General features: G+C 38.0%; 1 protein-coding gene across 9 annotated transcripts in view; it reads right to left on the bottom strand.

Moving 5' to 3' along the window:
- Window positions 1-19,905, bottom strand: part of LOC147887083 (agamous-like MADS-box protein AGL11) — a 76,750-nt gene extending 56,845 nt beyond the window's left edge. For 7 of the 9 annotated variants that reach the window (XR_015543213.1, XM_087394379.1, XM_087394376.1 and 4 more), the window contains exon 1: window positions 19,580-19,905. Coding sequence is in view for 8 of the 9 variants with exons in the window: in XM_087394379.1 (XP_087250505.1) it covers window positions 19,580-19,890 (311 nt within the window). In the remaining variant the exon portion in view is untranslated. Of the gene's footprint in view, window positions 1-9,899; window positions 10,355-19,579 lie in introns of those variants that run through there. The other 2 variants (XM_087394380.1, XM_087394377.1) reach the window with 1 other exon arrangement.
- Between the last annotated feature and the right edge of the window lie 4,675 nt (window positions 19,906-24,580).

Below are 24,580 nucleotides of genomic sequence, written 5' to 3'. Positions count from 1 at the left end.
TTTTACATGAAAGTTAACAATCTTATGGGTGTCTTATGGTAGTGAAGTACAAGCAACCCGCGAGGAGTTCACTAAGAAATATGTAAGATAGCATGTGACCTCAATATATGGGTTCTATTTTCTATGAGTTATAGAAAATACACATACATAAGCAAAATAAGGACTACTTAAAGCCTATTTTATTGAACACACATGATGTAGGAGCTTTTAGATCTAGTGTACCAATAAACATCTAAGAAAAGTGACAAATACAAACTGCTACATTAAACTCTATAAATAGTTAGAGCTATCAAGTTTCAAATGCAAGTTGTGTGGAGGAAACAAAGGTATTAGGATATTTAAAATAGATGCAAACATGCACAAGCAAATCATGGGGTGCCTTGGAGTCATAGAGGACTGAGCCAACTATAATGGCTATAAAAAAGTAGGTTGGGTGCATTAACATAGTAAACGACCAATCTATGCATGTAAACTTAGAGTAAGGCATGCAATCTACTTATATATGAATTCTCATTGCAAAACATCTATGAAATTTGAACCCTATAATATTCAATAATATTTAGTAATGTATGAAATCATTTCTATATCTTCCAATATTAAGCAATGTACTAATTAATAATTATTCAGCAATGCTAGTTTATGTAGACTCTTGCATTGAGCACCCTTACTCAAGTTGCTATTTTTGGGTGGAGAATAAAATATGAATTGATTGAAGAGACACCCAAATTTCTCTACTGAAACTACTCTCTTCTTCTGGATAGATATAGCAAATAGCAAATGGATGTTATTTTTTAACCTTATTTTTTGGTGGAGAATCAAAGATGAATCAATGGGAGAGCCACCCAAATTTCCCTTACTATAACTACTCTCTCCTATTAGATAGATATAGAAAATAGGCACATCTTCTCTATCCACAACTTAGGAAATAACATATCACAAAGTCTACACTTTAGTGTTACCTTCATGAACACCTTAAAGCAAAGAACATGTAAAGAGTGGCCATATTGTGTCCATTGGATTTGGGACTCATTGATCATGTGTCCACAGTAAAATGTGCAGCAATGATCCTATCTCATTTAAAGAGGATGACTTTTGATTTTAACATATCCACTAGTGAGAATCATTATCTCATTTTGCTAGCTAGTGAGTTATTAATTTATTGTTAGTAGCCTTAGAAAGAAAAAAGTCAACAAAATTCATCATCATAGACAAGGAACTGTATGCTACAGCTTAAGCTTTAAAGAAATGGAGGCACTACTTATATAGTGCTAGATTTGAGATCATTTTTATCAAGAAAGTATCAAATGGATTTGCAATTAGTCAAAACTTAAAGAAAGACAAGCTAGACGGGCTGAATTTTTTCATCAATTGATATTTCCAAAGGGGAAATCTAATGGTTGATGTTCTTTTTCCCTTGTTAAATTTTTCATTCAATTGATATTTCCAAAGGGGAAATCTAATTGTTGATGTTCCCTTTCCCTTGCTGCTCAGGCAGTTGTTACCCATATGCTCATTACTCTTATGATGATTCTTGAATTCTTTAACTAGCCTCTATGGAGGCTATATGCTAAGTGCTACTACAAGGTGTAAGTAAAACTGAGCATCGCTAACTTAAGGTTTGTGTACATGGACAAGATCTATGACGATGTGCCATAAATGGAAAATCTGAAAGGCAGATGCTTGGTAAGTATTTAGCTTATTCCCATTGAACAATTTGGGGATTATCCTCCTTCATAGGTCAGCCAACTAGACTGTGCCATTGATGAACACTTCCATGAACCAAAAGGTTCTATTTCACCCTGGGGTGACTGTTTGAGTGGACTAAGTTTTGCATTGTATAGTAGAAGAAGCATGTTTTTTCTTAGGTTCTTCTATACAATATGTCAATCATGCCACTCCTTCCTTTTTCTTTGTATTAATTGTTGTGGCCATGCCACTTAGACTCTTAGTTCATATAATTCTACCAGCTACTATAGTCCTCTATTGATAGTTTCTTGTTCTCCCAACTAATGCTTGACTACCACTTGTAAACTCAAGACTAGAAATTCTAATTGGACTACCACTTCTAACTCGCAAGCCATTCAAAATAGCATTAATTTGTTGTGACCTTGTAGGCCATCCTATAACCCAAGGGGCAACATTCAACTTGACATGCTAGTCATGTTGGTTTGTGTTGACAATTTTGGTGAGAATGGACTTCAAGACCTTGTTTGTCAATTTTAGGGCAGATCATTTTTGTGAGAATGGACTTCAAGGTCATGTTCATCAATTCTACTTAGCTATTGCACCTCAAGTAGTACGTTGTTGCTACTTGATGTACTTCCTTGATGAGTATGCCAAATAATTCATTCATCAAGTGTGTGCCTTGTTCAATAATAGGCTCAATTGTTCCTTGATGAGCACACCCAACAATTCAATGTTCATTCATGAAGTGTATGCCTTGGTCACTAACAAATCTCTATTGTTCGTGGACGAGTATACTAATTTATGAAGTGTCTGCCTTGGTCACTGACAAACATGTTACAAATGGCATTCTTGTAGATGAACTTAGCTATAATCCATGCCGAGTTATCCCACAATGCCTTAGCCTCTTCCCACCTGGTCACTTAGTCTATAGGTGTGATGATGCAGTTGTTCTATGTATATCAGATGGACTGCTTAAAGGGTCTCATGAAGTCTCAGACCAATTGCTAAAAGGCTTCTCTTCACGAGCTCAAATTCAGTGGCTTGTGACATTGAGGTAGAATCCTCCTTGTTCTTTTTCATGAATCACATTCTACACATTGAACATGGGAATTTTTAAACAAAGTGATCCACTGAAGCCCCAATTGAAGGAATTTCTACGTAGTGATCTCTCTCAAGCATGTGCTCTAGCAAATCTTGTATGTGCCTTGGTGAGAAGAATAGATCATTTGTATGGTAGAACCCATCTCCATAGGATCCCAATTCACCTTGGTGATAGAGCTATCCTTTGATTAGACTGTACTATCAAGTCTTCAATGCTAGTTTCCTCCTTTTGTCTCTGGGCACATCTTATGGAAATGTCGTGTGAGGTTAGTACTCGAGCATATCCTCATACTTGCTCTCAAGGATGTCAACTACAAATAGATGAGCATCTGGTAACTGGGTGTCAAGACTACCTTTTCACCGTCTAGTGTTGGTAGTCTTGATTCACAAGTGGAATTCCTACAATAACATCATCCAATATCCCATTCTTCCTTACATGACTATTTTGTTGACTAGATATATTAATACTTGGTGATCAACATAGAAACAAAGAGGTTTCCAAGCAACTAGTACTAAAATTTTTTACCACTATAGATCATGCCGAGGGCCTCTCACTAAATGGTGCTACAGTTGCTACCTTGACGCATCAACATGTACGTGAAAGATCACATCCCATCTTGATTGATGTAGAATGGATGTGGTTGCTAATTGACTTTTGTGGGCTTGAAATGCTGTAGACAAGTCTCCATTCCACTTCTACTTTACCTCCTTTTTGGTGAGCTCATAAAGCATTGTTATAATTCTAGAAAAATCTTTGATAAAACAACAATGAAACATATGGATGAGCATAGCTAGGTTAGGTCCTTAATTTTGCATATTGTTTTATGGCTTCTATCTTTGATTCGTGGTTCTCATCCTATGTTTCGAGATAACATGCTCGAGTAAAAATGCCAAATCCTACACCAAAAACACACATTGTGAGACTTAAGAAGATCCCTTATCTTGGGGTTGTCTTTTTCGGATCCATCATCACTATGAGACCCGCAAAGCAGGCACACTTGAGCAGAGGATATGCTTCATTGCCCCAACTAGAGAGGCAGTGCTTCCGCTCTCACTCTCAGGATCCACGGACCAAAGGGTTGCTCTTTGACTCTTTGGTCTGTCTAGTGGGGATGTATGGCAATCCATGCTGGGGGCCAAACTTGTCAGATACATAGTGGGCCAAGGTGGACTGGCCGCAGGTTCTCATATGTTATCACGGATGATCCGTGGTAAGCCATCCGTTCCTCACCAGATCATTCGAGTGCAATTTGGGTCACCCCCATTACAACTAGATGCTGCATTTTAAGTCATCATGTATTTGTTCTGAGTCAAGGAGTATGGAAATTACACCTCTGGGTGTAGCAGGCTACCATGGCTAGCACTGTCCTCTTCTATGGCACTTGCAATAGGAGGGGACCAAAGGTTCTGATATGCATGCACAGAGAGATGGTTCGAGGGACTGGGGCTCCACATGGACATACTACCTTCCTTCTAGTACAACATGGATGCTCCATTTTCTCCCCTCCTATCACACGAGGTCAACCAAGTTATTCATGAGGATCTACTACAGCTACACACATTCCAGACCTGGCTGGGCCCGAGTGATCTTCCAGCAGTGAAGCTGGGCTTCTACAGAGATCACTTCTTACATATCACAGCGGAGGGTATCATTGACCCACCACGGTACACACAGATTTACTTATCCCACTCACTGATGATCTCTCTTGTGCAGTTTTGGGTCTCTTCACATAGACTTCATATCAAGAGTGATAGAGCAGAGCAACTACCCAGAGAGGCGCATATGCACTTCGTGTAATATGCAGGTGATTGAGACGGAGGAGCACTTCATCTGCAAGTGTCCTGTTTACTATGAGATCCGCTAAGGTTTCTACTACCACTTCAAAGACAACGATGGGATTTTGGCCCGATTAATCTCCTACCCAAACCAACAATGTTTGGCAGGTTTCATTCATGAGGCACTCAGACACTATGAGAGGATACTTCAAGCACGGAGATAGGAGCATATTTTTTCCTTGGCTGATCCCTCTCAAAGCTCTATCACGGAGTTTTTCCAGCGAGATCACATGGACACCCATGGGATGAGGCCTCGACATGATCGTGACCCGGAGCCTATGACCTGACAGCTCACACAAAGGGTTGACACACAGATCACACTTGGGGGCATCCCCTCCCTATTTAGAGTCGGGTCCCGCCCGATGGGGGTCACAATAGCCCTGGTTCGATGTAGAGCTATGACCAAGAGACATGCCAAGGCTGCATCTTTGAGTGGCCAACAGCACTCTATCGCTGATTTCATTCCCCGATTGCCTCATCCACCCTGATGTCGTGTTGGTGATGATGATGATGATGATGATGATGATCGACTACCGACATGACAATGTTGTACTTAGGATTTAGTACTGACATTCTGCATTTTTCGCATTTGCATTGGTGTGGATGCTCATTTAGTAGCTCCACCACCACAGCTCATTTGCACCAAGTTTTTCACAGTCTCATAGACCCATCGGTCTTTTGAAGACTTTAATAAACTTTGTTTCTTTCTAGCCTAGGTGGCTTCATTTTGTCATTTCCATCCACTCATTACAAAAGTGGGACGTGGACTCCGTTGAGCCTCTTCCAATTTCCACTCAAGAGAAGAAATATTTGTATCCAATATGAGATAAATTGGATAGAAATCATGGCTATTCTGGTGGATAATTGTGAGGTGGTATGTGACTTCATCTTTGCTTGGTTTTTCTCTTATTTTGGTATCACCGTTAAGATCATACCTGCACTAGGACATGTGACATTGTGATTGATGGTTTGCACTAGGAAAATATAAAAATATAAATGATTGGGATGCACCAAAGGGTTCCAATCCACTTTAAGGGAATGGAACAAGATTTCTAGAAATTCAAGCACTTCAAGCCCCTTCATACTCATCCAATCTTTTCATTTTGTTGCTGAAAGAATAAGTCATCCTTGATGTTGATCCACTTGAAGGAGTATGGGAAACACTTTCTAGAAATTCAACCATGTGGAAAGAGAGCTCCTTTGTACCTCACCAAAATTTTCATTTGGTTAAAGAAGAAATCATTGTTGCTGTTGATAAACATAATAGGTCATTATTGAATTTAATCCAAATGGGAAGAGATGTGAAGCTGAGAAAAGTGTCCCTTAGTTCAAAATGTGGTACACAAGCCATTACAACTAATGTGAAGTGAACTAACAACACTTCCTAGGAAAATGTATAAGACAGGGGGAATCTTCATCTCAAGTAACATTTTAGTGAAAAAGATTAACAAGGAGAAAACAAGTGATATGAAGAGAGGTCATGCACATGAACAAAGAAGGCTCATAGGACGTTTGGTATCTCTTGGAATCTATGGCTTTGAGAAGCAAGATACATCTTCATTATTTGTCAACACTTTATAGTGGCTAGACATGGTGTGCGTTTAATAGATAAAGTTGTATCCTTTTTTGTTTGAATCTACATTCCCCTTGTATGAGTGTGTGTATCAAGCAAAATCCTAGGAGAGGGTTGGGAGGGGTAGTAGTTCTAGCCCAAAAACAATGGATGTATATGCATTTTAAAGGTGAGATGGTCAAAGACTATCTAGAATGTCATGAAATAGAGATGAAATATAATGATATAGATTCCATGTGAAATTGAGGAATGGATTTTTTCATTACAAGAATAATGCAGCGATCCAATTTTAAATTGTGGTTTGTATCCAATTTTATGTGGTGGTTTGGTACTCTACACATGGAATATATGAGACATCCACATCGACACGTTTAATTGGAACTATGCCTAAACTGATGGTGGCTTAAAGGCATGTGTGAGGGTAAGACTCTCATTGACTTTAAAACATACAGTCATATCTAAATTCACACTTTCACTCAATAGATGAAGGAGGTCCATGGATGTCCTTTTCAAAGTCACCAATGTGCTCTTGAAGGAGAAACCAATCTTCCCCCCATTTTTGGTTTTGATGCTAACTCTAGAGGCAAGTACAAAAAGGATACCCTAGGTGGATAGCATGTGGTTTTATTATTCCCTTTAGCTGGCAGTTGTTGTTGAGGTGGTTTGTGAAGGATATTATTCTTTTTTCTCAACTAGATGAACAAAAGCTAGAATGAGGCCCCATGGAAGCTATATGATGGTTTGCTAGGCCCCATGCACCCCCCCATGTTTAGATTCGAATATTTTTTTTGCCTATGAATAGGCTAGGAAACTAATCCAATGGGTTGAGAAGGGAGAGGTGGTGAATTCTTTGGTTTTCCATCCCAACCATAGGAGTGACAAATATAAGGGTATAAAATAAGAGATTCGGATGAAAGGAGTACTATATACGTATGCATATCAGCAACTTCCATAATTTATATTTCTAGCATTTGGCTAGCTATAGTAAATCCCCAGTGAGAGAAGCATAAAAAGAAGATAATTTAATTAGGGAAAGGAGACTAGTACGAGGAAAATACATGTGATACACTAGTTGAGGTTGAGACTCCAAAAAATCCCTAGGGGTATTGGCCTTCCAAAGATGAGAATGATACTTGCATACAAATTATAATTATCAATACATGGGTCTAGATTATGTTTCTCAAATGCATTTTGATAGTCATGATGAGATGGTGTTTAGAGGAGAGTGAGAGATGGTGTTTAGAGGAGAGTGAGGGGAGAGGCGCAGGCAAACAAAAGTATTTGAATTGACAAGCCAAGCTACTTTGCCACTTTACCATATCTATAATATGTTCTAACATTGCATTTTGACCTACTAGGGGCTTGGAATTATTTTAGAAAGTCATAAATGGGTAAACGGTAACACGAGTTAAAAAAGGAAGATCTAGTGGAGGAAAGTAACCAATGACAAGGTCTAGTATGTGACTCAGTTGAACTTGAGGACACCCATGTACCTTAAGAATTATAGTCCCTATGCTACTCGTGGCTAGTGGAACCCAGTGGTTGGATTCAAAGGTGTTGATAGCAAGGTTTAGACTTCATGCACATGCAAGATATGAGTTGGTTTTGAGGTTGTTGACTTTATTAGGTGATCGTGTGCAAACTAACATAGTTGCATCCTCTCTCTTTTTCTTTTTTCCATCGGGCAAGGAATGCTTCATCTTGCCTAGGCATGCACACACCCAAGTATGACAAGGAGATACCAGCCTTCCAAAAATTGGCCATTTTTGTAGGCAGTGACAAATGAGTCTCTCTTCAATTGGAATCAACACCCTGCACAGTGTGGTTAGAACCATGCGCGAACATCGCAATCATTAACGTCCACAAAAGCGAACATCCTTGGTCTAGAGTCGACTGAGCTTGAGGATCAAGATTGTACATTGTTGTCACTGCCTGCAAGATCGTCAAAGAGGAGTGTAAGCACCTAGTCAAAACAATGATGGTGTCTAATGCATGCGAGATGGCAACTGCCATGCTCACATGCACAAGCATACTTACATTTGGCCGCCACGAAGGGGAGAGCTATGTCTCTAGGAGTAATCTAACCCAAGATCTCCCTAATGGGAGGCTACGTTCTTATCCACTATGCTATCACCTTGGAGACATTGCATGCTCTTTTTGGTGGCAAACTTGCTAGAAGTTGGACAAGGCCCTATTAACAAGGCCAAGGAAGCCTACATTTATGAATTTCTGATGAGATGAACATTAGCACTAGCTAAATGAAAGATATGGAAGGCGTCAAACCCTCTTTGGGTTTGAAAGAGAAAATGTCATCACATGATCTAGAATTCTAGTAGACCTTACATGTTGGAAGATCTTACATTCTAGAAAATTTTGAATAGTTGCTCCCAAAAATGAGGTTTTTTTAAAAACCGTGTTCACTATGTAAAACCCCACATCACGTGTGATCGCTAAAGGGGAATTTATATATCCCTTATACCCCTAAACTATGTATATATTCTGAGACTCCATATGAAAATAAAACTCCTTTTGTTGCTATCTTACATACTTGTTAGTGTTCCTTGGCAAGTGGGAGGAGAAGCAAATTGAGACATGGCTGCCATGTGGCAATTTAGCCATGCAAAGGTACCAAAGCAAAAAAGACAAACATGCACGCCTACCATGTGGATGTGCGGTGCCCACCAAAATTTAAATCATCATGTGTGCCTTCAAGGATTGAGCCCAAGGCTAATTCTGTACTACATTCAAGAGCCTTGACGACTAGCTAACAAGCTAATAGTGATGCTATCCTCTGCCATGTAAACAATAATCTAAGACTATGCCTTCATTTTGTACATCTTCACCACTTGCCATGAAACTTCACTTTCTACAAGGTACAATCATGTTGTGCTGTAGCAATGCACAAGTCCCCTACCAACTAGGAATAATTTGTGTTCCTGGTAGAGACAATGTCATGCATTTTATTTCAAGCTTGTATAATTGTGAGACCAGTGTGATCAAAGTGCAAGAACTGAATAAGTCATTCCAAGTTGACAAGTGAGTTCATGCTCACAGACAATTGGAAATATGTAATGTTGGGTGATATGCTCATCCAAGATTCAAGCTTGATGCTAGAGTATGATACAGTGACAGATGGTAAGGGAAGTATCAAATCTTATTTAAGGGCTTGTTAAGAGCTTTGAGTCCTAGTTGTCGATTAACCATTCCTCATGAGATCCAAGTGGTTGTATCACGTATTGGAGATTCTCAAAAAAAGAGTGGTGGCAAGGGGGGGGAGACTAGAGAAAAAGAGACTCCCTCAAATGCCCAAAAATTCAACTTGCTTATATACTTGCCTTAACAATATAAAAAACAAACCTCTTAAGGGGAAAACTAGAAACTAGAAACAAAGTACTCTATGGTAAGCTCTTGGAAACGAAATTTATTACATTTCACTCTTCTATATTTCCCAAGAAGTAAGACTGATTTTCTACATTTCACTCTTGAAATTTATTAAGTTTCACTTTAATTCTACATTTGGGAAGAAGTATGTCTAATTTTTAAAATTTTCTCTATTGCCTCAATTTACTAAAGGGAATTCTTTTTGGCACCGAGCATTAGATTTTGTCGAAGCTCGAATTGGTTTTCACTATAGCCATTTACCAGAGGTCGTGCCTATCAAAAATGTTGTGAACGTTTTACTTCTCGAGATGTTTTGTCATACCTGGAGCTGGCAAACTTGTAGAGTCTTCCAGTGCTCGAGAAGACGATCACAGCTACTTCAGCGTCGCACAACACGGACAGCTCGTAACCTTTCTTCAGCAAGCCGTTTCTACGCTTGGAAAAGGTAACTTGTCTACTGGGAATGTTCTCGATCCGTTTGATCACTACTTTGCCACGAGCAGCAGAAGGTCCACTGTTTGTGAAGTCGTCTTTCTCATGTGGGGTGAGGTGGGGAGGGTGGGGAGGCAGTCGGGAGCGCTGTGGTAAGCGGGCAGAAGATTGGAAGACTTCAATTCTGTTGGGCATGGCTGAGGAGAGTGAGGAGGCTACGGTCCGAGGTTGAGGTTGAGAAGGCCGGCTATGGCGCACTGTATAGTTTACTACCTTGTTCAAAACGGGGTACAAAGGTTGGCGTGTGAGGAAATTATTATTCAAAACGGGAAATTAGTATTCCATAGCTTTACTTCCCACTAGCATAAAATGCGTCTTCTCTTTTGTTTTCTTAATCTTTTCCCCACTTTCTTCTCGGCCCTACACAAAGGTCTATGGAATCTTCCTCTCTTTTCTGTAAAACAAAGTTAAAAGCTCTCCTCTTCGCACATCTCAAAGCAATGCTTTTCCCAGAATGCTTTCCTTGAGTCACGTGTATAATTTTCAGCCTCTGATCTTGAATTCATCAAGAGCCTACAATAGTACACATGTCTCAATGAGAGCTTTAAAAACCAAAACATCCCTTAAGGATGCCTACCATATATAAAGATATATGAAAAAGCTATTGAGGCACACTCCCATTAGATATGGAAATGTGTTTCTTTGTAGTCTGACATCATTCTATCTTTGTCATATTTTACTCAAAAGTTGTCAAACTCTTTTTTACCTAGATTAGGTTTGTGGATACTTTAGGTCATATAATATTTGCCTCTCAAGTATTTTGAGTTGGTTTTTAGATTCCCTACTATTTCATGACTCTTCTTAATAGTTAGTAAAAGCATATTTTTCCAATCACTCAGAAATATATATCATATTAACAACATCTTATGATATTGACCCTAGCAAAGTATGTTAAGCACCTTGCTTATGTTAATCTTTGTTGGTTAACTCTACAAATGGATCTTTATTCTTCGAAATACCTTAAATTGTTCGCTTGAGTCTCATATCAGGAGCAAGTCACTTCCAAGCTAATTAGTTGATTGCGTATGAGTGCGTGCATTCTTTTTTTCCTTTTCCTAAGTGTGTTTTTCAATGCATAGGGGGGGAGAGAGAGAGAGTGAAAGGAGAGGGGGGGGGTGTACATGTGTTCATGCAAGGCTTGAAGGAAAGGGAGATGACCTATGCAATTTTATATGTAGAGGAATGTGCTAGTTACTATCCACAAAAAGAGACAAGGGGTAAGAAACATGTGTGTATCTCTGTAGAGAGAGAGAGAGAGAGAGAGAGAGAGGGGGGGGGGCGAGGGGGGGGTAGGACATGTGGTCTTGCAAGTTTTGAAGGAAAGGGAAATTACATATGCCATTTTATATATTGTATAGGAGGGGGTAAGAGACATAGGCATACTCTTCAATATTGATGTGAGGTACAGGCCAAAATGAGCCATGTGTCTATTGATATGATGGAGGGAATGGAAGAAGGGAGGTACTAGAGAGCTCAAAGGAATACAAAAGATAATTTTGGGGGAGTTAAAGAAGGGGGATCACAACTGTATATATGACTTCACATGCATGTCAAAGACTCGATCTTTGGATTCACAAAAAGAGACAAATAGAGAAAGATAGAGTCTATAGTCACACATGAAGGAAAAAGCAAAATGATAAAGTCAAGGGAGATGAGACATGTGTTTGAGTTGTGAATAGCTAGGTTGCTAAATTCTTATTCAACAAGGTATGGAGGGGTGAAGGGTTGTGTTGTTGAGACAGAGAGAGAGAGAGAGAGAGAGAGAGAGAGAGGAGTTGTCTCTATAATAAGGCTTGGGAAACAAGAATGTAGAATACGAATGAAATATCAGTGTTTAGTAGTGCATTGGGAAAAATAGGATGATCATTAAATAGTAAGCAACAAGTATTATGTAGAATAACCAATGAGCACATGTATCCAATAAACTAAGGATGTTGTGGTTTAACATAAAACATCATGTTAGTGAACATAGAAAGTACCTCCAATACTTTTTGCAATACCTGTATCACTTTATCACTATGCAGTGGTATATTAATGAACATAGAAAGAACATCCTATGCCTTTTGCAATACCTATATCACTATGCAGTTATTCGTGATGAATTCCTTTAACTTTATGAGGTATGTTGTCACCCATAATCACATTGCCTTTTGACATTTTATGTTAAACATCCTTTTAATTTTATAATGTATTCTATTAATCATAATCGCATTCCCGTTGTGGCATTTTTTGCTTGACAGATTTCTAAAACCCATTCCTTTTTAGGAGCCATGTGGTTGCTTCCACCTGAATGCATTTTCAACTTGATGATCTCTTAGTTCATGTTCTTGTAATATTCACACTGAGAAGTGAGAACTTTGTGTTGGACTTAAATTATCTTGATATTATTCATTAGCATAATGTGCAAGCTATCTATGTGTATTGCCTTGACTCTAATTACCAACTTTATTGTATTGACCATTATCTATATCCCATTACTTCTTCCTACATTTAGGCTTCCAATCGGTTTTTACAATAACTGGATATCACATTCTCTTTGGCATTAGTCATAATCACATTCTCTTTGACATTTTTTGCTTAACATATTCCTAAAACCCAACCATTTTTAGGAGCCATGTGGCTGCTGCACCTGAATCAAAACGACCAAGTATTTTCAACTTGGTGATTTTATTAGTTCATGTTCTTGTAGTATCATATTGAGAAATGATGACTTTGTGTTGGAGTTGAATTATCTTTATATTGTTCATTTAGCATAATGTGCAGACTATGATCTATGTTTATTGATTTGATTCTGATTACCAACTCTATTATATTGACCATTGGCAATATCCCATTGTGTCTTCCTGCATTGAGGCTTCCAATGGCTTTGGATTCCATAGTAACAATAATTGCATATCTTCTAAGAGTATTTTTGTGACTACCTCCTCTTTTGCCTTTGGGATTCCATGTCAATCTTTGGGTGGAAGGACCTTGATATTGATGATTTTGGTCTAGTGAAGAATGGGATTCCATAGTAATAATAATTGCATATCTTCTAAGAGTATTGTTTTGATTATGTCCTCTTCCATATTTTCCATGCCTTTGTGATTCCATGTCAACCTTTGACTGGAAGGACCTTCGATGACCTAGTGAAGATCATGAAGTTGGGTAATTAGTAGAATGTCTATTAGAATATTTTTCTTTGACTTTGATTGTTGAATTTGCTAAAATTTTATGTTTTCCTTTAGGAAACACTCTTCCTTTAGAGGAGAGTGCTTGTTCATGACTTTAGTATCAGTGTTTGCACCTCATCTTAAGTGTTCTCCCATAAGCACATATGACATAATTTCAAAGAATGGTGGTGCATATTTGGATACCATTGCTATATTGAAAATGGGTCATGGTCTTTACCAAGACCATTGACTAAAATGTAGACTAACCTTTCAATCTTGATCTCTAAACCAGTAGGAGCCAATTTATTTTTTATGTCCTTTAGTTTGACTAGGTAATCAAGACCTACCTTTGTTACAATTTGGTTGCCTTCTTCAATCGATTCTTAAATATGATGATTCATGACATGCTCTTTGCATTGAATTGATTCTCTAGAGTAAACACCAATTGAAGTTGATAAGATTATTATAATCACATATTTGACATTAAAGTTGTTGATAAGATTAAACACAAATTATGTTTTTTCATCCCACTCATCCTATTGTAGTAGAAAGTTCCTAAAAGTTTGATCTATTCTAAATGATCTTGTTAAGATAAAGCTAGGGAAGATAATAGAGTTCTTCAAGAGTACCTGGTGCTGTCATTTGTCTTGTAACCATTATGATCATGAACCATTGGTATCTTTGGGGAAGCATGCCCACCAATAATCTAGCTATCAAGGATGACTCCACTTTCTAACGAACTATCACAAGTTGATCTCTAAATACTTTCACCTTGCGTTTTGTAGTGCTATATCAAATCTCTGACTACTTTCACGTTTGTGATATATTGTTGCATCGAATCTCCCTCCTCCATCCTTATCTTGTAAAAATTAGTCTCAAGGTCAAGTATTCATGCTTGTTTAGTCAACTTCACCTTGTGACGTAGTGCTATATCACATCTCTTACTTCTTTCACCTTTGTGTTATAGTATAGCATCGAATCTCCCTCTTCCATATTCATCTTGTAAAGAAATCAAGCTTGTTTGGTCATCTTCAGCGCCTTCCATGGGCTAAAATTTTTCCCAATTGAATGTGAGAAACAATAACATTCATAGTAGTGTTCATAATGATCACCAAGCCTCTACACTATACTAACTAATATTTCATTATAGCTAGATATGCTATCGTGGTGGTACAATGGTTATCGCTCCATCTCAGCTACATTGATGATTTGTGAGACTTCTTTGACAAGCAATTGACTCCCAACATTCATTTTCCAAAGAGGATATTTGGACTCATTAAACTTTTGAACTCCCTAAATTTGGGGATCAACAATCATCTAGCCATCTTGAGGTGAATATTCTACCTTGGTGTGGATACAATGCTTACCCGAATCACTAAGCTTCCTTAATTTGGGAGACTCCTCCATTTGATGTTGATGTAGAGTATAGGAGGTTTCAAGAATGAGGCTTTGATACCATGTTGGAAAAATAATTATAGATATGATACTATGCCTGAGAAACTTTTAAAAACATCCAAGTCTTTTATACCATGGTAGGAAACTAATTCATCACGTGTCTCGTTCATAGAAGGCTATCTTAGAAATGAGCCCCCACTCAATAACCTCAAATAAATCACATCAAAGCCACTTTTAATTTTTGGGGTCACGCCCTCTCTTTGCTCCTAGATTCAACGGGCAACCATATGATAAAATACCAAGCTCATTACAAAATGATGCACACCAATACACAAATGTTGAATTCATTCATAGAATATTACACCAATTTGTTCCTTGATTACAAATATTATCAAGGAGTTATTGAATACACATAGCCATCAAGAGATTCATTACAATAGCACTTTGGCTATGCCCACGAAGGGGTGTCAGCATAGATCTTGCATACCTCCTTAGAGAGATTTGATTGATATTGTGTGCTCACTCAACTTTGAAAATCCCAAAGTTGTACTAGATCGAACTAGATGCACACACTAAGGTTAGTTTAATACCTTTGACTTGCTCGTGGCTACCTTATGCCATGAAGAGCTTTACCTTGGTTTTGGACCTCATCTTGCAACTACATTACATTGCTTAGCTAGATTCCTACAAGTCCATTATCTATGTGAGGCCTTATAAACCTCTACCCATCCTCATTTGTGGTTCTTCTCCCCAAACATTACCATGGATTAGCCTCTTTTGATAGGATGTGTGAGTCATGATTTATCCTTTAAAATCCATTATTGGAGATCACTACCTCACATGTAAGTCCCCAAAGGAGGAGGAAGATGCAAATGAAAGATTCATATTTGGTCATTAGAGCAAAGACAAAGTAAAAATGGGTAATTCATTGTTTAGAGCAATTGCAAACTCCAAAGCCTAGAATGGGATTCAAAAGGCAAGATTCTCAAATTATATTTGAATGGTAGATAAATATATAGATATCTTGAACTAGGATCTAAAAGGCTATTGAAGCCATTAGTGGGTGTTGATGCTTTGAGAAATAACATACTTTTGGTGGAGATGAAGTATAATGTAGCCACAAGTTTGTTTCACAACAAAGAACAATAGATGTATGAGATTATAAAAATTTGGGAGTTAAACTCATAAGTGTAACCTCAAACTTGAGTACATTAAGGTTGAAACTTGTGAACGTACAAAAAATCACTTAAAAGAAAATTTAGTTTCTTCTTTTAAATTTTATTTCAATTATGGAGAATTTTATCTCAATTATGGAGAAAGGGGGAATAACATACAATTCACTTTTGAAAAGGGGCAATGCACAATTAACTTAGGGATGGAAATAACTCATTATTCTTGGACAAGGGATAACTAATACTATCACAAGTTGGGGGAGATATGTACTTCATATTAAGTCAAAATTGGCTAGGGTCTTGCGCAATCTTATGTGTCCCTTGACTATGCTAACATGGATAATTAGATCCTCTCTAGGTCAATTATGGTTTTAAAAATCTCTTTGCTCTTTGACTATGCATCTAGCATATGGATTTTGATGGTATTATCCCCCTCTCCTATATCAAGAACTTTTTGCCACATTGTTTATCTTCTTTAACCCACCTCCTATGATGCAAAAATAGTCATCCTATAAAATATGGGGCCTTCTTTCTCTTTCCAAAAGTGGTGTATATTAAACCAACTTTTATTGAGTGCACATTTTAGGGTGACATATTTTTCATCACCGACGCCCTCAAGAGAATAAAATGAGGGGTATTTTTACAACTTTTATTGAGAGATCCGTTTTTTGAGCTACCTAAACTAAAAGGTACTACATGTACTTCGCTTTAATGTTAGAAATAGCTTACTGAGATACACTTGTATACATATGGTTTGGACAAACCCCCCCCCCTCAAAATCATCTATGACAACATAAGTTCCAAGATATTAGAGATACTATGACCAAAGAAATGCTTTATGGCACATGACAAATAGACAAAGCATTATGGCTCTGATATCATGTTATGTGGATGGGAAAAGTTGCATAGAGGATAGAGGACAAAGAAGCACACAAGAAACCTTACAACATAAGCATTCTTCCTATAAAAAAGAAAAGCATTACAAGCTTTTATACTCAACTATAAGTTGAGACTTACTAACTATAAGTTGAGACTTACTATACTATTTACACCTGCTCTTTCCAATTCAAAGCTTTTCCATTTTACAATTGTGGTTTTACGTGCTATCTACACATGCACATGGTGCAATTTACACCAGCAAACAAACATGAAAAAACCTTATTGTAGCTAGACTTTTCAACATTTTTTATCTTTTTTTCTACAAACACTAAGGATAATTTGATGTATCTTAATGGAAATTATTATTAATCTTACATCACCTATAAATTTTTTTAAAGAGTTACATGTGGTGTGGTATATCAATCTTCCAACATAAGGTCCAATCCATGTACACTAGCATATGCCAAAGTAGAGATGCTTGTATCTGAGCTTTAGACTAGCGCTAACCTCCAATAATTTTTTGCATTGTCCATAATAACTTAATAACATTTTGAGCCCCTATTTCTTCAAGTGTTACTATTAGTGATACCAAAATTGGTATATGTCCTTATCTTATTTGATCTTACCACTTGCATAGAGGCACATATTTTGCATTGTTTATGAGTGAGAGCATTCCTTTTCCAAAGGTAATTCAAAAAACAATTATGTTGTATCAAGGTGGTGAGGACTACATTTGAACTACACAATGATAAAGCGGCTTTTGACCATATTTCTTGTAAAACTCACAATCTATGAAGTGCCTATGGCCTCATGAACTACTATCAAATTAGTTGTATTGGCTTGTTATATTACCTTGAGTGCGGGTCTTGCTAGCTATAAACATTCACTTAAAATGACACATATCTCTCTCACCTCTAGCCTCCTAATGGAGCTAGCTATACTCATGAGCACTAACTTTAGTCCTAACTATATATTTCTTAGATGGATGCTAATAACAAATCTTAAATTTGTAGTTCTTAGACTACTTGGTGTCTAAAATAAATCCATTTTTATCATTCCATGTCTACCATTTGTAGAAATCTAAAAATTTATCTTTGAACAAAGACATCACTTGTAAAGTATCAAGTCTTACTCTACTTGTTATTACATTGACATACCATGCATTTGAATGTACACAACCACATGTCAACACACATGCTTGCACACGTGCACACGCACACACACAAAATAATCAATAAAAAATGACCCATAATATTAGGTTACTTAAGCTATATGCATAATTATGAGTAATAGAAGGGCATATGAACCATGGTTAAGGTTGCAAGCTCACTATGCTAATCTGTCCAAAAGGATGGCCCCATGAGTGCATTACATAAGCAGTGCATAGTCTAAGCCTATATATTTTCTGACGAAGAAAATAGGATGATTGGCAAGCATCTTTGTGCCAACAAGACCTCCATTTAGTCTCCTCATTAGCATGTGTGCATTTCTAAGCATCCCCATATGCAATTATGAACATGTTTTAGTAACCCTTTGTAGGATGTTGGTGCTCATCACTCAGCTCCAACACCCCATTATAACAATAATGGCATTTAGAGTAGGTGACTTGTCCGTATAATCAAGTAACAAGCAACTAAAGGAAAAAATACCATCAACATTTGGCAAGATCACGAAGGGATTACTGTAAAAGAATAGTGTAAGTTAAGTAGAGTGAGCATTAAAACTTCTAGCCATGAGAGCATAGTCATCAATTGTCCACAAGAGCGCATTCCTAATGAGACAACTAGATAATTTCAAAGCTTTTTTGGGTCTAAAGGAGAAGAGACTATAACATGAGCGAGGGACTCCTTAAGTTTAAGTAATTACTGTGAAAGATCTTGCATTGCTATCAAAAGCAATGTCTTCAAACAAGATCGTCAACCTTGTTTACAAATTGTTTACATTATAGAGGATCTTTTGCATTTGTTTTGGGTTTGGATTATTGTGAGACAAGTCTAGTTAAACTTGGGAAAGGGAATGAAGAGTGCCATGGTGACAACTAAATTCATGCTCATAGATTGTTAGAAAAATGCCATGTTGGGTAATGTGCCCTAGTGTCGCCATGGCGATGGTTTAGTATACATATCTTTCTTGGCATGCTGAGAGCTTTGTGTATTGGTTGTCATTTTACCATTAGCCACATGATGGTTGGGTACCAAATCCAAAATTGCAAGGCTAACATTATCAAAAGCAAAGTTCCTATCTATATCTAAATTAGAAGCTACTTTAAACAATGTGTAATTAGCTCTTTAAAAAAAGAATCTACTCCTTTTTTTAAAACTCACCCACCCTTTTGAGCCTATAGAGGGAGCCAAATCGAATACAGACCGCCGCTCTCTAGTGCGCAAGCAGCTCTATTACTCTAGTGCGGCTTACAGGCTTATGTCATGGAGGGGAAAAAGGGGGAAAATAATGATGGCTATTTTGGATGCTTTTCCCTTGGAAGAGCCTAATGCGGATGTTTTTCCTATGATGCATGACATGATAATGATCCAAGGGAAAATTAGACATGCTATAAAGGAAATGCCACATCAATGGTTCTCAAGAGTGGGGGAAATAGCACCTTGAGGTCTAGAGCATGGAGTGCTATTTCCCATGGTCCCACCCTATTTTCCACCTATTTTTCTTCTATTTCCCATGGTGTAATTGCTATTTCTTAAGTATTTCCCTTCCATGACATAAGGCCCTTAGTATAGTATGCAATCATTGGTTTCACTATGTAGCCATTTACGAGCGAGATCTTTGCAAAGACTTTAGAGAAAGCCTCAGATAAAATAAATCAAGACTTTGGGCGAAAAAACGTGACTTCCATCAGTTCCATGCACGGAGTTTAATCCAAACAATAGACTGTGGCCTGAGATGCTTTCACATACCTGGAGCTGGCATACTCGTAAAGTCTTCCGGTGCTCGAGAAGACGATAACAGCTACTTCAGCGTCGCACAACACGGATAGTTCGTGAGCTTTCTTCAGCAAGCCGCTCCTCCGCTTGGAAAAGGTAACTTGTCTACTAGGAGTGTTCTCGATCCTTTTGATCTGTACTCTACCACGCGGAGCTGAACATCCTTTGTTTGTGAAGTCGTCTCCCTCACTTGGGAGGAGGTGGCGAGGTTCGGGAGGCAGCAAGGAGGCCTGTAATTGATCGCCGGCAGCTGGAGCACGGAAGACTCCACGTCTGTTGGACATGGTCGGGAGGGTCTGAAATGAGAGAGGCACGAGACGAGAAAGTTGAGCTTGAGAATGCTGCTGGCCATGGCGCAGCTGTGAACTTTTAGCTTCTTCTTCAAAACGGGTGCCGCCAGTACAAATTGATGTGAATGCCCGTCCTATTTCCTTTATTGGACACGGTAAAAAACGGGGCAGTTGAGTTTGAGAGATGGCAGCTGGCTATGGCGCAGCTGTGAAGCTTTAGCTTCTTGTTCAAAACGGGGCTACCTCAGGACAAGTTGATGCGGAGGTCTGTCCTGTTAGTAAGGGCACGTCCCAGCACATGGGCGTCCTTTCTTCCCTCTTTTTTCCTAATTTCCCCTCGCAGCTGGCTCTTTTTTTTCTCTTGTTTAGTAAGGGCACGTCGCAGCTGGCTGTGGCGCAGCTGTGAAGCTTTAGCTTGTTCAAAACGGGGCTACCTCAGGACAAGTTGATGTGGAAGCCTGTCCTGTTTCCTTTATTGGACATAGTAAAAATGGGCAAGTCCCAGCACATGTGCGTCCTTTCTTCGCTCTAAGTTTTGGCCTGCCACAGGTAGGCCTAACGTTGAGGCATAGACTTTTAGTAGAATCGAAATTCACTAATTTTTAAAATATTTCTATCTTTTTTGTGATTTGTTGAGGCTCCTTTGTCTTCCCCCTTTCTCTCTCGTTTCTATTTCGGTCCCCCTTTTTCTTGGCCACTTAATTTCTATTTCTTGTCCTCTTCACTGCAGGCCATGTGAACTCGGTTCAACTTGTTTTCTAATTTCCCCTGGTTCATAGTTGCAGAATTCTCGAGGTCAGATACAACGTGTCTTTTTACAAATCAAATCAATACGAAGCCTACCTTAAGAAAACTTTGATGACAATACATGTTTCTTAACTCATACAATATACTAGAGAGAGAGAGAGAGAGAGAGAGAGAGAGAGAGAGAGAGAGAGAGAGTATTGTATGAGGCGTGCTATCCATGAACTGATATTAGGTGGTAAATTTGACATCACTTCTAGGCTAGTTTGCGGTCTAAGAATCAACTCTCTTTTTTCTTAAAGTTTATCCAAAGTTTGAATTAGAGCATATTTTGATGTTAATATAGGTAGGTATATGTAGTCCGTCACCCCTCTTAGACAGTTTTTTCCTAAGGATAAGGAGGAAATAGGATGCAAGTAGGTGTATAAAGTGAGCATAATGCTGATGCGTTTGTGAGCAGGTACAAGGTAAGATTGGTTGCCAAGGGTTATTCATAGACTTATTCCATAGACTATGAGGAAACATTCAACCCATGGCATTTGTGAGAGCAATCATTGCATCTAAGGGATGGCCTTTGCATCATATGGATGTAACGAATTTCTTCTTACATGGCGATGTTCAAGAAGAGATATACATGGTGCACCCATCAAGCTATGAGCATGATGGTCACCCTGAGTATGTATGTATGTTGTGCAAAGCCTTGCATGGCCTGAAACATGCACCTAGAGCATGCTCAAACAAGGTAGATCAAGGATGTTGTTACAAGATAGGGATCATGACATTAATCATCTATGTTGATTTTATTATAATAGTGGACAAAGATGAGGATATTGTTCAAATGACTTGATGATTTTAAATGAATTACACCAATTCCACAACTTGCTTTCTCTAAGCCCCCGCCCTCGTGCTCCACTCTTTCCTTCACCTTCATTGTGCCACCCTTTATTCTATATTGCTCTTAATAGATTTTTTTATATTATGAGCACCCTATTTTTTGCATGTTTGAAAACTAGGGATAAAAGGGGGATAAAATCAACCCTTACGTATATTTCACCCCTTGTAAATGGGGCACCTTCTATGAGAAAAAGCCCCTTACTAATATCATTTGACATTCATGTGGCAGTTGCAAATTCGGAGTGAATCCTTTGAGAATTTTTTGTCATCTCACCACCAACCCTTGACAAACCTTGCAACCTCCAACCCCTTAAGAGACCTTGTCTCCTTTTCCCACCTCACACTTCTCTACATCCATTTTTTTACATAGCCAACATTCTCCTCTTCCTTCCTCTATCTTACACCTCTTACCTTCCCTTGCGTAGCAAACCTTTCCCTTTGAAAAAACACTTTGCACATTTGCACACTTCTCCTTTCCTTCTTGCATTTGCACTTTGCATTCCCTTTGCTTTAACTTTCTTCATATTTATAGATCACTGAGACAATTCAAGTTCATTCAGCATTGTTGGATCAATCTTTCACAAATTTCCTTTAGACATGCTACGCATCTTCTAATGTTCTAGTTCTTTTAAGCAACACTCTTCTCCCTATTGTAGCATTTCCTTACATTTTGATTCCCTCCCATTTCCACTTCCTATATAGTGGGGTATGTATCCATTACTCCTCACCATGTTTGCATCTATACGTACTAAGTAGAGGTAGTGTCATTTAAATGATACAACCCCATCACTCTTTGCTTGTCACACCATGATACCCTCCTCAATGGTTTATTATGTGGTGCTCTAGAAACATGACTATCACATCCTTATATGAAAATTTAATATGCTACAAAGTTTCCTAGCACCCATTAGGTAATGTAGCCACTTTGTACCACCTCATCTAGCTTTGATTATTTCATTGGACCATCCAATGATACTTCTCATAATAGTAGAGACATGCTACCATAAAGATTAACAAAATTGGTGAAATAATTAATGATACAACACTTGGCAATAATCAACATTGTTATTATCTTAGCTATAATAGAATAAAAGTCAAAGACATTTTCTTACCTAATGGTTCTTCATATTTTGGGTTAAACATGAAAATTCTAACCCACTTTGAGATTGCCATAACATCATTACTAAATAATGGATCTTTAGTCCAATCACCAAGTGATATTGTTACTATTGATAAAGTTTGGATTCCTCTAATGAGGGTTTCTTTTTACTTTCAATCCCCATTCTCTTCCTCTTACATCTCCATCCTTTAGCTAGATCAACATGAAATCTAGAGCCGATTACCATAATTTTACAACTACTAATAGGGTTCTTGAGAAAAATGTAAAGGTTTCCTTGATGATCCATGATTTATGATTTGAGGGGATGCAAGATAGAGAATTTATCACTTTGCCCAACTTCCCAAAAGTACTTTCGTTTAGAGGAATTTGTTTTCCACATTAGAGTCCCAAAGTATTCCATGAAATTGTAAAATATTAATAAAACAATAGCAATCTACCTCTAATTTACTCCATCCTTGCCAACTTTTCTCTTACCACTAAGCCCACTATGCTTTAGCCAACCGTGACTAGAGATTTCCCCCTCTATACCCTTAATTATCTATTCTCTACTCTCTATATCTTGATGCTAATTTTCCAAGCCCAATGGTGTCCCCTAGAATGTACATGCATTTAGACACCTTAAATTTCAATAAATTTTCTTTTTAAATTTGTGCTAAGATCTTTGCAAAAGCAAAGCTTCAAGTTTATGATTAATTAGCTAAATGAGTAGATTTAAAACATCTAAACAAAGGAATGTTTAGAAGAAGCTACCTTACAACAATGCAAAACTTAGAGGGTGATTTTTTGGTGAAATGTCTATGGTGAGCTTTTAGGGTCAAAAGCAAAATTTTGATGAGCTTTTAGGATCGAACCAAAATATTAGGGGGGATTTTCGCCCTAAAATCTTGCCAAATTGGTCCACCTCGTTCAAATAGCCAATATTTATGTTAATTTTCACTTCCTCATTGATTTGACCATGCTTGTTGATTTGACCACTTTGCAGAGCTTGATCTACTGAGCATTTTGGCTATTCCAGTAGCATAAAATTTGTAAGGAGCCTAATTTAGATCTATCAGAATTTTGGAGAGCCCATTCTTTGTGTTATCTAATGCACAGAAAAAATGGGCTTGTAGAGTGGGTAGTGTATTGATCTTCTACTAAAACAAAACATTGATACATTGCCCTATGCAAAATTACATAATTCAATACTTATGAATTTGCAATCTAATGGCGAATGCTAAACTTGAACAAGCAAGTACAAAAGAAAAAATCCATCGTGCTTGAAAGGAAGACGGCAATGCACAAACAAAAACATTACACAAATGTAAAAATTGTGAAATGTTGTCTCTAATCTTTTACTAAAGGGTTAGCCCTAGAAGGAGACCATAGATACAAAAGCTACCCCTAAAATAAGAAAGATCACACACTACAACTACGTCACCTAGCTACACTCTACTTTTGCCTTTGAAGTGTGGGCCATGCACGGGCTACCAGGGGCTACTCTTTGATGTGGCCTCCGGTGCCTCCCCTAGTTTGGCTTAGCTAATGTGTGGGCCGTTGTGGGTGAGTGACAAGGTCTATGGGATTAGCGGTCTAGGACGTAGAGGCAATTTGCAAGGTTTGATCAAACTATATATTCCAAACTCCCTCACTAACTATTAATAGCACATGATCTCCATGCACTATAGTTGCAAGAGGAGCCATGTGGAAAGCCAAACAACTTTCATACGTGTCACGTGTTGGTAAACCCTACCATAGATGATGAGGGACTTGATACAATATTGTTTTTTAAAATTAAAGTTAATATTAAGGTATAAGTGGGATTGAATGTTTAAAATCCAAAAAACATGCAAATTCTATTGGCGATTCTGTTTACCATCTTGGAATTTTAGATTTACATGAACATGGTCCCACACTTTACGGGGTTGCATCTTGGTGGATTGATCA

The sequence above is a fragment of the Dipteris shenzhenensis genome, chromosome 23 (genome assembly GCF_047967505.1).
Source record: "Dipteris shenzhenensis isolate YYH24624 ecotype China chromosome 23, Dip_SZ_1.0, whole genome shotgun sequence".
Lineage (NCBI taxonomy): Eukaryota > Viridiplantae > Streptophyta > Polypodiopsida > Gleicheniales > Dipteridaceae > Dipteris > Dipteris shenzhenensis.
The sequence above is the reverse complement of the archived record's forward strand: the minus strand, read 5'-3'. Positions and strand labels throughout refer to the sequence as shown.